We start from the raw sequence: 11,556 nt of genomic DNA, 5'->3' as shown, positions 1-11,556 counted from the left end.
AATGCGGGACGACTCCCTCGTTGATGAAATCGTGTGTAACTTGTGAGTCGGAGCCGCTGACATGTTGATGTCACTCAAGTGTTTTCTTCTTCTTCGACCTTCTTCTTCTTCTTCTTCTTCGGTGGTGAAGCTGCCTGTCAGTCGCTTGCTTCGCTGCTTTCACGGTCGTTCCGCTCCGATCAGCCGGTGTCCTGCGGGACCCCGGACACACACAGCCGGGAGAGGACTCCTTCTCCCGGGGCAGGAGCAGCACAGAGTCCGCTGTTTGTTCCCCGCTGGTCCGGTCCGCTGCTGCGGAGGAGCCTCAACCTCTCCGGTGGTCCCCAGTGACGTCGTTGGGAAGATCAAGTCCACACACTACCGCCTTGTTTACACTTGCAAGGTCGCAGAGAACAGCTTCTCTTTAATGATCTGACCTGAGTCTGAGTGAGAGAGAGAGTCTGACACACAGTCTCTATCATGTTTGCAGGTTTGCTCCACTAGATCCACGAAGCAGATTTCCAAGCTGGCCTACAACAAGGGTGTAGTGATAGTGACATGTCCAGGATGTGAGAAGCACCACATCATCGCTGACAACCTCAACTGGTTCTCCGACCTGGAGGGGAAGAGGTTTGTGATGCTTTTAACCTCTCAACACACAGTATCTGTTGTTTAACTCACCCTCATTGGTTTAAATGGGGTGGACCAAATACTTAACATAACACAGGCTACATCCTTCACCAGGCTGTCAATTGAATGCATAGGGAGGTGGTAGATGTGAGAGACCATCTTATGTGACATATGCTGGTCCAACATCCCCAACAAGCCACTTGTCAGAGATGAATCAGCATATGACAGATTGGAGCAGTGACAATCTTCTGCAGTAGCCGAGGGGAATGTTGTATTTGCCAGTGGAACAGAACTTAATTAGAAAACAACATCGTGATCAGCAGTGGTATGTGACAGGGACAAATCTGAGGCAGAGAGTTTAGATGTGCAGTTAGCCAGTTGACTGTCATGACAAAACTAACACAGACCACACTCAGAAACAGCATATACCACCAGATAAATATGTGGCATAACATCACCTATTTTATGTTATTTCTTGTTAATTATTGTGCGAAATAGATCCATCCATCCATTATCTATACCCTTTATCCTTTGAGGGTTGTGGCAAGGGACCGGTGTCTCAGAGTACCTGGAGAAAAAAGCCACACAGACACTGGGGAAACATGCAAATTCCACACAAACAAAACCGAGTTGAAACCGGAATCCTCTTGCTGTGAAGTGACAGTTCTATTAAATATCAAAAATCAAAAATTGGTTAATAAAATCGAATTATTTTCAACAGTAGACTGTTAATATTCAACATATCTAGTGTTTACGTTAACAGCAAGATTTATTTCAAAAGAACATAACAAAGTTAGGAGTGGTGGAAAGGAAAGTGTAGCAAGCACCTTATTAGGAGGTTTGGAAACTGATCACAAAATACTGGTGAATTATAGAAACAGCACTTCAGATTGTTTAAGCCTCAAGCAAAGGGCATCTTTGAATTACCAACAACTGCATGTACACTAAACTATTTCTGAGCAACTCTTATTTTGTGCTTTAGAAACATCGAGGAGATCCTCGCTGCCAAAGGAGAGACTGTGAGGAGGATTGAAGGAAGTTCTGCTCTGGAGATTGTGATGGATGAATCCAGCAAAGACAAGTCACCGTGTAGTGAAGACACTGAGAAATCACACAATGATCCAGAAAAAAAATAACATTGTTCATATTATTATCTGTATATTGCATTATGTTCATATTTAATCTCATAATAAATGTAAATGTTTTTAATTGCTTATCTTTTGTCATGCATTCTGAGAAATGAATAAGAGTAGATTCTAGTAGTAAGGGCTCAAAATAGAATCCCTGAAACTGAAAAAAGGCATTCACCTAAAATAATTGAACAGAAATACAAATATCATAGTCCTGCATTGCCAATTATTTCTATTTATAGTTTGTAATCGTATTTCATCTAATTAGTTTACGCAGTTCCGCTCTAAAAGTAAATATATAATAATACATCTTATTTTATGTCAATATCGAGCCCACTTCCGCTTGAGTCTGTCCTTTGTTGACACGCGGTTCGAGACTACGTCACTTCTCGCGAGAGCAGCGCGCTATCGACGCCACAGATAACATAGCTAGCGTGTAGCTAAGCTATCCAGACTTTCCTGCGGTCTTACGTGTCGTTCGGACCGCAAATGTTCTGCTCCGGAGCCGCAGAGGAGGCGGAGAGGCCGCGGCATCACCCTTTCTTAATCGGGGTCAGCGGAGGAACCGCTAGCGGCAAGGTCAGTGGGGCTTAATTCTGACTGTGACGGACCGAGAAGGGGAAGTTAGCATAGTAGCCTAGCTTAGTTTGTTCTGGAAACTGTCAAACTAGCCACGACACGCCCCCTCCCTCAACGACTGCAGTCTTTATATATTATTCTATTAACATGCTCCAACTGTCGTTATACATGTTTCTGCCGCTTGAAGCTCTTCTTTGTGAGAGCTAACGAGCTAACTGTGAGACAATAATAGTGTTATTTACTCAGCGAAGCTAAACTCCTCTCACACACCAGGACGTTCATTTCCCGCGGATCCTCAGGACACTTCATCTCAACGCGATGTAATCCTGTCCTCGCTAGTTTAACACAAATCATTGAATCGTAAATAACATCCACTTGACTTTTCTTCCTAAGTCAACAGTTTGCGCCAAGATCATGGAGCTCCTGGGCCAGAACAAGGTGGACCACCGCCAGAGGAAGGTGGCCATCATCAGCCAGGACTGTTTCTACAAGGTCCTGACCCCCGAGCAGAAGGCGAAGGCGCTGAAGGGCCAGTACAACTTCGATCATCCAGGTGAGCCCAGGCCAGACCAGTCTTGAGTTCAGTTTTCAGGAGAATTGAAAGCGAAACTGTCAGATCCCTGATGTACCGGTTTCTAATGGGAGGACTTCCTGCTTTTCTCTGTCACATGGGATGGTCATCTGAATGTGTTTGGGGTCTTTCAGACAAAACGTGACATCTGATGATTTCCTCTGGGCTGTGGAGAAGCATTTTCACATATCTGACAAACTAAACAATTACAAGAAATAAATATATAAAGGATTAATTAATAAGGAAGGTAATCACTATTTGCAGCCCCGGTCCATTCAATAGAGTCTCTGAAGAATATGGGTTTGGCAGTGGTAGAGGAACCACCGTCTTCTTACAGTTTATAATATGTTATAAAGAGGATAATACAATCCCAACAATACCAGTTGGATTATTTCACATCATGCATTTGAGATGTCACTTAAGTATAAAGTAGCATATGATTGAAGTGCTCAAGTAAAGTTCTTCCAAAGTCCATGAAGGGGTTTCTTTGTTTTAAACAGTGTTACACAGAAAGATTACATTTCATATTAGCTCACGTTGTTAACCAGTATAACAGCATTGATAGTCTGTGGATCATAAAAAGATCTACTAACTTTGCAATTATACTTTTTCTTATTGTTAATCTATATGGTGTTGTAATAATCATCTTATTAACATGACTTGTGTCTGTGTTTGTCTTGCAGAGGCATTCGACAATGATTTAATGTACCAAACGTTAAAGGACATTGCAGAGGGACAGGTGGTGGAGGTGCCAACGTATGACTTTGTTACGCATTCAAGGTAGGTTGGAAGCACGTTGACCATTTCACCGATGAGACATTTAGCCCAGTGCTCCTGTATGATAATTCTTGTTTGTGTTTGCAGGTTGGAAGACAGGATTACAGTTTACCCAGCGGACGTCGTCCTCTTTGAGGGGATCCTGGTTTTCTACCCCCAGAAAGTGCGTGATATGTTTCACATGAAGCTCTTCGTGGACACAGATTCAGACGTCAGACTCTCTCGCAGAGGTAGGAATGTTCCTGTCAAACACAATTCTCCATGTGTCACAGTATGTTGTTAATAGTTTGACCCGATTCCTCTGCAGTTCTGCGAGACATGACCCGGGGGAGAGAACTGGAGCAGATTCTCCAACAGTACACAACGTTCGTCAAGCCTGCTTTCGAGGAATTTTGTTTGCCTGTGAGTATGAGGACTGATTCTGTTCATGTCATACAGTGTCCGTCAACAAAAAACCTCCTCTGAGCTTTGTCCCATTTTCTGGTTTTCTCTCAGACTAAGAAGTACGCAGACGTCATCATTCCAAGGGGAGTTGACAACATGGGTAAGTGTCTTTTTTTCTTTATGTAGTAGCTAAAGATCATGAACACTTGGTAAATCCTTCATTTGTCTCTCATCAGTGGCCATCAACCTCATCGTGCAGCACATCCAGGACATTCTGAACGGAGAACTCTGCAAATGGCAGCGTGGGACCACGAACGGCAACGGGCGCGGCTTCAAGCGAGCCATTTCCGAGCAAGGGGACCTGCAGAACGGAGCCGCTAACCCAGGAAAGAGGGTCCTGCTGGAACCCAGCAGTCGGCCTCATTGAGACTTTGTAGGACGCACGTGTGGATGATGAATGTCTCCAGACTCGGGGATTGCAGCTCTTGATTTGTGCAGAGTGGGCCACATACTGTGATGCCAGTCTCTGCAGATTTAAAAATATATATATATCCATAGTAAAAGCATCACAAGCGGTCAGAGCTGCAACTCTTCGTAATTGTATTTTTATTGTTGGTGCACAACAGAATTGCTAAGTCTGTCTATAGTCTTCCATGATGTCGATGATTTGTTTTTTTTTTAGGTTTCAACTGTGGTCAGAACGGTTACTGAAATGAGAGATAATCTACTCAAGACATGTTGTTAAAATATTTGTTGAGTTGTGCTTTTGCACTGAGTTTTACCTTTATAGACTTTTGTGTTTTTGTTGCTTAATGAAGATTAATATATTTAAATTATATATATTATAGTCATTTGTTAGTCTCCCTGTTTCTGTTTTTTAATAACTTATTAAAACTAAGTTGTGTTTCTGTAGTTTCACTCCTATCTTTAGTCCGAGTGCTTCCTTTTTGACTTATTTAATGTAGAACTCTTGCCTTAATTTTTTTTTAAAGTTCAATCTCCATGAATCACTGTGTTCAACAATAAATGTAATATTCTGTCATTATGGTTCTGAGTCTTGTTTGAATTTTGACAAAAGTTTCGGAGGGGCACAGTGTATATAGAAACAGAGTTGTTTGTTTTATTGGAGTTTGAGAGCACAGTGTGATGTGTTGGTTCTATCCCAAAAAAGGATCAAACTGACTTTATACTACAGCACATGTTGAAATGATGGACACACAAGTCTCTGAGGACTTCAGTCGCACACAGACACTTTCACACACCGACATGACTGGGACATGATTGTGATCGCCTCGCGGTTCTCTACACTTGAACACGGCACGCGATGATTCAGTATGACATACGTAGATCACAGCATCTTTAGTAATTTATCTTTTTTGTGTTTTTGCTTTGCTTTTTTTAGTGCACATATGTATGGCACTTGGGAGAAGCGAAGCTCTTCTCGTAAGCATAAACATCCTTTTTAAGAACAAAAGGAGCACTGTATATAATACATTTCATAACCATACATGATTCTTACACAAAATGTTTCAAAACAAACTTTCCAGTCTCTTACGGCCATCCTCTTCAAGTTCAAACCCCCCCAACGCCCCCTCCCCCGGGGGGGGACTGTCTGCGGCCTGCATGTTGACGTCACAGTTCACAGCAGGTCGCTCTGGAGGTTCTGCTTTTTGAGGGGAACTCATGAGTCGGACAGAGGGTCGCAGAAGATGGCCGACAAATGGCACGTACATAAAGGAAGAGGAAGGAGCAACTTGGAGAGTAATGGACCATTCAGCTCACTCTCACACACACAGGCAACCGCTCCACTCTAAAACAGAGAGCCCAGGGAGCAGACTTTGGTTATTTCCACGGCGTCTGCCCGCTCTGTGCGATTCTTCTGTCCTCCTTGGCACAAGGCGTCGTCCCGTTTCACCGTAGTCACAATCTCTTCCCGCAGTAATCCCAATTATAATCTCCCAGAGCAGCAGAGCTCTATGTAAAAACCCCCGGGCACGCTTCAGTCTAGCTTGTTCTGCATTCCCCACAACGAGTCTCCCATTTGCTCTCCAGCGGATAGCTTCCATTCGTCTTTCTCTCAGTCTGTAGTAAAGTGGAGTTAGTGTCATGAAGCACAGTTGGAGGTCAGTCTCGGAAAAAAAGGCCCGCGAGCCCCTAGGTCTTCTCCTCGCGTTCCGTCTTGCGCCTGGCGATGTTCCTGGGCTTGATCTTGAGCGACAGCTCCCACAGGGCCTCCTCCGCCAAGTGGTCACTGAAGTCGTTGAAGAAACACACAATGTCGTCGTTGCGCTTCAGTTCATAATGCCTGAAAGGAGAAGAGGGCCAAGTTTGATGAACGCAGTAATTCATCAGCCAGGAAACAAACAGACCACGTGGAATGACAGAAATGTTTTAAGATATTCAAATTCAATGAAATATAAATCATATTTCCTGGCACCCATTAAATTAGCTGCCAGTGGCAAACACACGATAACATTTATTGCTGTGATAATGTTTTCAAAACTTTCAAGGATATGATTTTACCTCTGCCAAAGAGATTATAGAGTCACATCTGTCCATTTGTTTTTTTGTCAGCAGGATTTCACAAAAAGTACTCAATGGATTTCTACGAAACTTAGTGCAAGGATGTAACATTGAGAAAGAACTAAATAAAGAAAGGACTGTATCCAGGATCTCCCCCCCCACCCACATTCTTTAACATTGTGAAATAGAGCAGTTTTGTCAGGGAATAATTCATGCATCTTTGTGGCAGAAAAAAAACATCTATGAGTGTGATAAATTTGGTGCAGCTGTATTGAATTTTTGGGAACAGTTGGGCTTCTGCTGAAAACCATTTTAGACTCATCACATATGAAGCCAAGTGGACTTACACTTGCTGGAAGCGCCGCATGCTGTCCAGTATGTTGAACTGCTGCCAGCGTTTGGAGAAATTGATCTTTCCGTCGATGAAATCAGGGTTCCCCAGGTGGACAAAGGTCAAGTCCTGGAGTATGAGACCCCTGGAAGACGGACATGTCATGTCAAATTGCGGCCCTCAATAAAAAACGGAATGAGTTCAAATATTCATTCACTTACAGGTACGGGATACATGGAGGCTCCACTTCAGACAGAGCAGCTCTGTATGCTCGGAATGAGGAGGAGCTGTCGATCAACGTGCAATACTCCTCTAATCCCTGAGAGAGGAGGAAGGCGGAGGCGGGTTACGAGAGAAAAGTGATCATCCTGATACTTATCAATGAGCCCAGATGTTCAGATTCAAACATCAGACATCTTAAAGACTCACCTCCGAGGTCTGTTTCTGCCACTCCAATCTCCGGATGGGAGCAGAGTCCAGGGCTGACAGTATCGCCAGGTAAGAGTTGAAATTATTCAACTTTCTTAAGTGCTGTAAAAAAACCTTTGTTTTAATATGATTGCATTAAACAACAAAACTACAGATAAATCGCGATATTCTGGTTGACTAACCTTCATTATCTTGATGAACTTGAGGAGCAGCTTCTCTCGGTCTTGGGCTTTCTCCTGCTGAATTATCAAAGAGCGGACCCTGTAGGAAAGAGAAAAAGACGGATGGTATGAGACAGAAGACAATAATGCCAACGACAGAAAGCGGTGAGAGGTCATGATGTTTGTGGTTTTACCAATAGCTCATGTTGTTAAAGTGCTCTGTGAACTGAGTCAGGTTCGGACTCTTCTCCTCGTTCTGCTCCTTGGCCCAAAGCAGCACCTCTGGAATCTGAGGGGAAACAGGAAGTGATTTAGTGATTTAGGTTGAGATGCGGCTCTGGGTCAAAAACACAATGAAAGTCAACAAAACATAAACAATTATCTCCAACACAAAGACATTGCTTTACCTCTATCTTATAGAAGAGTTCAGCATCAAGGAGAGTGAGCTGATCAGCAATCTCATGACTGCGGAAGTCATGAAGAGTTCCCGGCCTGTGAGGAAACGCAAACTGTCAGTTGACAACTTCATCTTTGCTGCTCTAATGCCGTCTACCAAGCATTTTACATAAAACTGTCTGTTATCCCCAACACTGAGCCTTAAAAATGGAAAAGCAGCCTCCCACTTGTAGCATCAACACACCCCCTACAAGTCTCAGACAGCGCTGACACTTGACCCCCCACAATACCTTGCAGAGACCCCTCGGGCGGCCAGGGGCTTGAGGGAGTTGGTGTAGCGGAGCAGCTTCTTCTGCTCCACCTTATCCAGGATGTTCTTGCGGAGCACGCGGGCGAGGCTCAGCTCGCCATAGCACACCAGCGTGAACACCAGTTCCATCAGCTGTTTCAAGATGTCCTCCGTCAGCTCCACCAGGCTGGAGGAAAGAAGTGAAAGAAGGAAGTGATCAAATGATTTAAATTTGTGACACAAAACAGAAGAGCAGAAGGAAACGGACACAGCTGGTCGGTATATTCAAAGAAGAAGAAACATTTTCTGGTTATAGCTGTTAGCACCTAGGTTTGATTTACTTCAAATAAAACATGATATAAGGCTGATCTTTTCTTTATTTGAGTGATATGACTGAAGAATTACACAAATTAATAATTCTTGAGTTTACATTATGCTGTTTAAATGGGGCATTTATAACTAATGACTACAAACAAAGAAAAAAATATCGAGTCCCACTCACCACAGCTCATCCACTACTCGAACCAGCACAAAGAACGTGTTCTTGCTGACTCGCTTCTTGAAGGTGTCTGGACTGTGACAGAAGCTGGTATATGTGCTTCGTGGTCAAGGACAATGAAAACAATCCTGTACCTATATCTGGATTATAGTGCACAATAACATGTGCAACTAAGGCAAACTTTTGGACATTTTCAGGCTTCAATAAGTGATGAAAGTTCTGCTCTTTTGAAACACAGTGGTTCCTTCAAACATTGGGGAGTTTTTAGTTCTACAAATCAATTAAATAGTTATAAATGTCATTGCACACAGTTCATTTTATCATACTCAAGATGAAATAACCAATGTTCCTAATTTATTACATTTAAGCCATAAAATGGACTTTAATTCATCAATCAGGAAGATGACAAACTGTTTACCTCTGGGAGAACAATGGGACTGTAAGTAAAGTGTAATTTCATTATCATCTCTTTAATGGTTTGGTCTATAACACGTAAGAAAAGGGGGAAACTGCTCAGCATAACTTCCTAAATCCCATGGTGATGTCTTCAAACTGATGCCCCACAAAATGTCCACAACCAAATTATATTGAATTTGCCATCACGTGAGAATGAAACTTGTACAATTGATTAAATCATTGTCAAAACAATTGCTGATTTACTGTCTATCAAATAATCCATTAAGCAACTAATAATACATTTAAATTTGGAGGGGAAATGTGATGATCTGGGTTCTGTTTTGGCTCCTTGAGGCAAAGCAAACAATCCCAAGAAGCACCAATAGATTCAGTCATTATGAAAGACGTTTGTATCCATCAGCAGAGAATTGTTGTGTTTCTGTGGATTCGATGACTGCTTTTAACTGACAGATCTAAACAGGTGCAAACAAGATAAACAAGTCTATCCTTGGTAAATATACATTTTAAAAAATCACTTTGCAAGAAAAACAGTCTTCTTCCAACAAAACAACGATCACGCTCAGACTGACATGCTGAGTGATTTGAAAAGGATATCTGTAGTGTAGCTTCTTAATTAGGTCCTCTGGGGTTATAAAAGTCCTATACGTAGTCAGGAAGGCTTCACAGTACAAAACAAGATCTGTCAGGCAAAAAAAGAGAAAAAAAAAGAAGCAGATTTAAATTTGCTGTGCAGCCAGACGTCCCAATTAACCACCTACAGCTGAAAACACATCATCAAATGTGAAAGGCTCCATAACCCTGACTGACACAATGCAAATAAGTGAACCAGAGACAGACAGAGGCTGTTTAAGATGCTACTCAGACGAGGAGGTTAGAAAAATAGCAACTCATCCGACAAACTAAAGAAATCAGACTTTACAAATACAAATAAATCGGTCTAATGCCTGCAGGTCTGTCAAGCTATTAATACCAACCTGTTCCAGTGACCCTGAAGCACAGTAACACACTCGACTCTGCATAACAGATTTGTGAGTTAAGTGTGAGTCTTAATGTGTTCTCTGGTCTGTACTTTACCTTTGCGGTCTGTTTCTGTAGCGTGGACTAATAGAATATCTCCTGATCCGGCACGAACATCAGGGCCATCGTCACTCTGGGAATAATAAGGAGAGGTGTGGAGAAAATGAATGACAGATCAAGAGGATGGAGATAAGTGAAGGATAATCAAAGCAGGAGAGGAGAAGATGTGGTTAGCGTAGATGTAGAGTCATGCAGTCTAGCTAAAAATGTAGCTTGCACCTTTCCGGTGTCTGCCTCGTTTCTTCCCCCCCTCCACCCATAAAAAAGGCCCCCACCCCTCCCCTCCCTGTCCTGCACCAGCTCCTCTGATGACGATGAAAAAAAAGCCAGACTTGTGTGAGAAACAAGCACCCCCACTACAACACGTCCTCTGAAACACATTTACATGTCATCACAGGACGTGAGTCATATCTTCTTGCTTTTCTGATTTCAGCCTATCTCCTGATATTAATCATTGCTGTAACATTGCAGAGTGGGGAGCAGTAGTTTCACACATCTGTCTGTCAGACTGCACCACAGAGGACAAAGGAGGAGGAAGAGGAGGTGTAGGAGGAGGAGGCTGGTTTGGCATTTTTTTCCAGCGATGCAATTTCAGAGACTCGACTCCAGAGGGCAGCAATGGCCATCATTGACACATCTCAGGGATCTGATCTCACATTTGAGTGACTCACAGTGACCTTTAGTCTGCACAGGCCTAACAGGATAAAATGTGCTTTGTATGCTGGTGCTGCACAATTCTGCAACAGCAGGTTTCTAAAAACAGTACATGGCATCAGCAGTGGTGATGGAAGCAGCGGCTCTTACTGCTTGTTTGAGAGTTATCCTGCTCATAATCTCCTTGTGGTCTATGAGGGAGAGTTCGTCCACATCCTCTTCATCGTTTCCTGCTGACTCTGTTGACTTTTGCCTCCTGAAACTGACACACACACACACACACACACACACGTAAGACACCAGTGACGGTAGCAAAGTCTTATGTATATACTAAACGTTGGAGCGGAAACAGTTAGTAAATCAATTGATAAATTGATGGATGGATGATACTTTGGTTTCAAAAATCAGATTCTCAAATGTGATGGTGTGATATTTATGTTAGCAATAGTAGTGATGTATTTTTCAATGGATGTCATAATTTAACGACAAAACACTTAAGTAACTTAGAAAATAATTAGTTGATTAGCTGATAATGTCAACACTGGGAAATTAATCTTTTCATCACAGGATTCTGACGGGATGCAGTTTGGGATACTTGTGTGAGACTATGAAAGTTTCAAACATGTAATACAGCAGCTCAGATATAGTGGAGGAAATTCTCTTTCAAGCTGAATTTGCTTTTGAATTCACTCTGGAAATGTTGTAGATCCTGACGTCATCATGTTTTCTG

The 11,556-nt window shown here is 42.6% G+C and overlaps 3 protein-coding genes across 6 annotated transcripts in view; 2 read left to right on the top strand and 1 right to left on the bottom strand.

The window, feature by feature from the left end:
• On the top strand, nucleotides 1–1,818 carry dnlz (DNL-type zinc finger). The gene is made up of 3 exons (XM_061075785.1): nucleotides 1–382; nucleotides 470–609; nucleotides 1,592–1,818. Exons 1-3 carry the CDS (start codon nucleotides 62–64, stop codon nucleotides 1,743–1,745), a joined length of 615 nt encoding a protein of 204 aa, XP_060931768.1. The 5' UTR covers nucleotides 1–61; the 3' UTR covers nucleotides 1,746–1,818.
• A 324-nt stretch (nucleotides 1,819–2,142) lies between these two features.
• On the top strand, nucleotides 2,143–5,092 carry uck1 (uridine-cytidine kinase 1). Its single transcript, XM_061067638.1, has 7 exons — nucleotides 2,143–2,318; nucleotides 2,712–2,871; nucleotides 3,573–3,669; nucleotides 3,754–3,896; nucleotides 3,974–4,068; nucleotides 4,162–4,210; nucleotides 4,287–5,092. The coding sequence occupies exons 1-7, from the start codon at nucleotides 2,229–2,231 to the stop codon at nucleotides 4,475–4,477; spliced, it is 825 nt and encodes a 274-aa protein (XP_060923621.1). The 5' UTR covers nucleotides 2,143–2,228; the 3' UTR covers nucleotides 4,478–5,092.
• Nucleotides 5,093–5,146: 54 nt separating this feature from the next.
• rapgef1b (Rap guanine nucleotide exchange factor (GEF) 1b) overlaps nucleotides 5,147–11,556 on the bottom strand; it is a 41,739-nt gene continuing 35,329 nt past the window's right edge. For all 4 annotated transcript variants that reach the window (XM_061067629.1, XM_061067607.1, XM_061067621.1 and 1 more), the window contains 12 exons: nucleotides 10,977–11,088; nucleotides 10,170–10,245; nucleotides 9,690–9,774; nucleotides 8,682–8,774; nucleotides 8,181–8,366; nucleotides 7,902–7,986; nucleotides 7,689–7,783; nucleotides 7,516–7,594; nucleotides 7,334–7,435; nucleotides 7,126–7,223; nucleotides 6,921–7,049; nucleotides 5,147–6,355 (listed from right to left, as the gene is read on the bottom strand). In XM_061067629.1, the coding sequence (XP_060923612.1) occupies nucleotides 6,205–6,355; nucleotides 6,921–7,049; nucleotides 7,126–7,223; nucleotides 7,334–7,435; nucleotides 7,516–7,594; nucleotides 7,689–7,783; nucleotides 7,902–7,986; nucleotides 8,181–8,366; nucleotides 8,682–8,774; nucleotides 9,690–9,774; nucleotides 10,170–10,245; nucleotides 10,977–11,088 (1,291 nt within the window). In that variant the 3' untranslated portion in view covers nucleotides 5,147–6,204. The remainder of the gene's footprint in view (nucleotides 6,356–6,920; nucleotides 7,050–7,125; nucleotides 7,224–7,333; nucleotides 7,436–7,515; nucleotides 7,595–7,688; nucleotides 7,784–7,901; nucleotides 7,987–8,180; nucleotides 8,367–8,681; nucleotides 8,775–9,689; nucleotides 9,775–10,169; nucleotides 10,246–10,976; nucleotides 11,089–11,556) is intronic.

This window comes from Limanda limanda, chromosome 1 (genome assembly GCF_963576545.1).
Source record: "Limanda limanda chromosome 1, fLimLim1.1, whole genome shotgun sequence".
NCBI lineage: Eukaryota > Metazoa > Chordata > Actinopteri > Pleuronectiformes > Pleuronectidae > Limanda > Limanda limanda.
The sequence above is the reverse complement of the archived record's forward strand: the minus strand, read 5'-3'. Positions and strand labels throughout refer to the sequence as shown.

Coding starts and splice junctions, on each gene's coding strand:
- dnlz (XM_061075785.1), top strand. CDS start 62: ATGTTGATGTCACTCAAGTGTTTTCTTCTTCTTCGACCTTCTTCTTCT. Junction 383..469: donor GCCTTGTTTACACTTGCAAG/GTCGCAGAGAAC, acceptor TCATGTTTGCAG/GTTTGCTCCACTAGATCCAC. Junction 610..1,591: donor TCCGACCTGGAGGGGAAGAG/GTTTGTGATGCT, acceptor TTTGTGCTTTAG/AAACATCGAGGAGATCCTCG.
- uck1 (XM_061067638.1), top strand. CDS start 2,229: ATGTTCTGCTCCGGAGCCGCAGAGGAGGCGGAGAGGCCGCGGCATCAC. Junction 4,069..4,161: donor TCGAGGAATTTTGTTTGCCT/GTGAGTATGAGG, acceptor GTTTTCTCTCAG/ACTAAGAAGTACGCAGACGT. Junction 4,211..4,286: donor AAGGGGAGTTGACAACATGG/GTAAGTGTCTTT, acceptor GTCTCTCATCAG/TGGCCATCAACCTCATCGTG.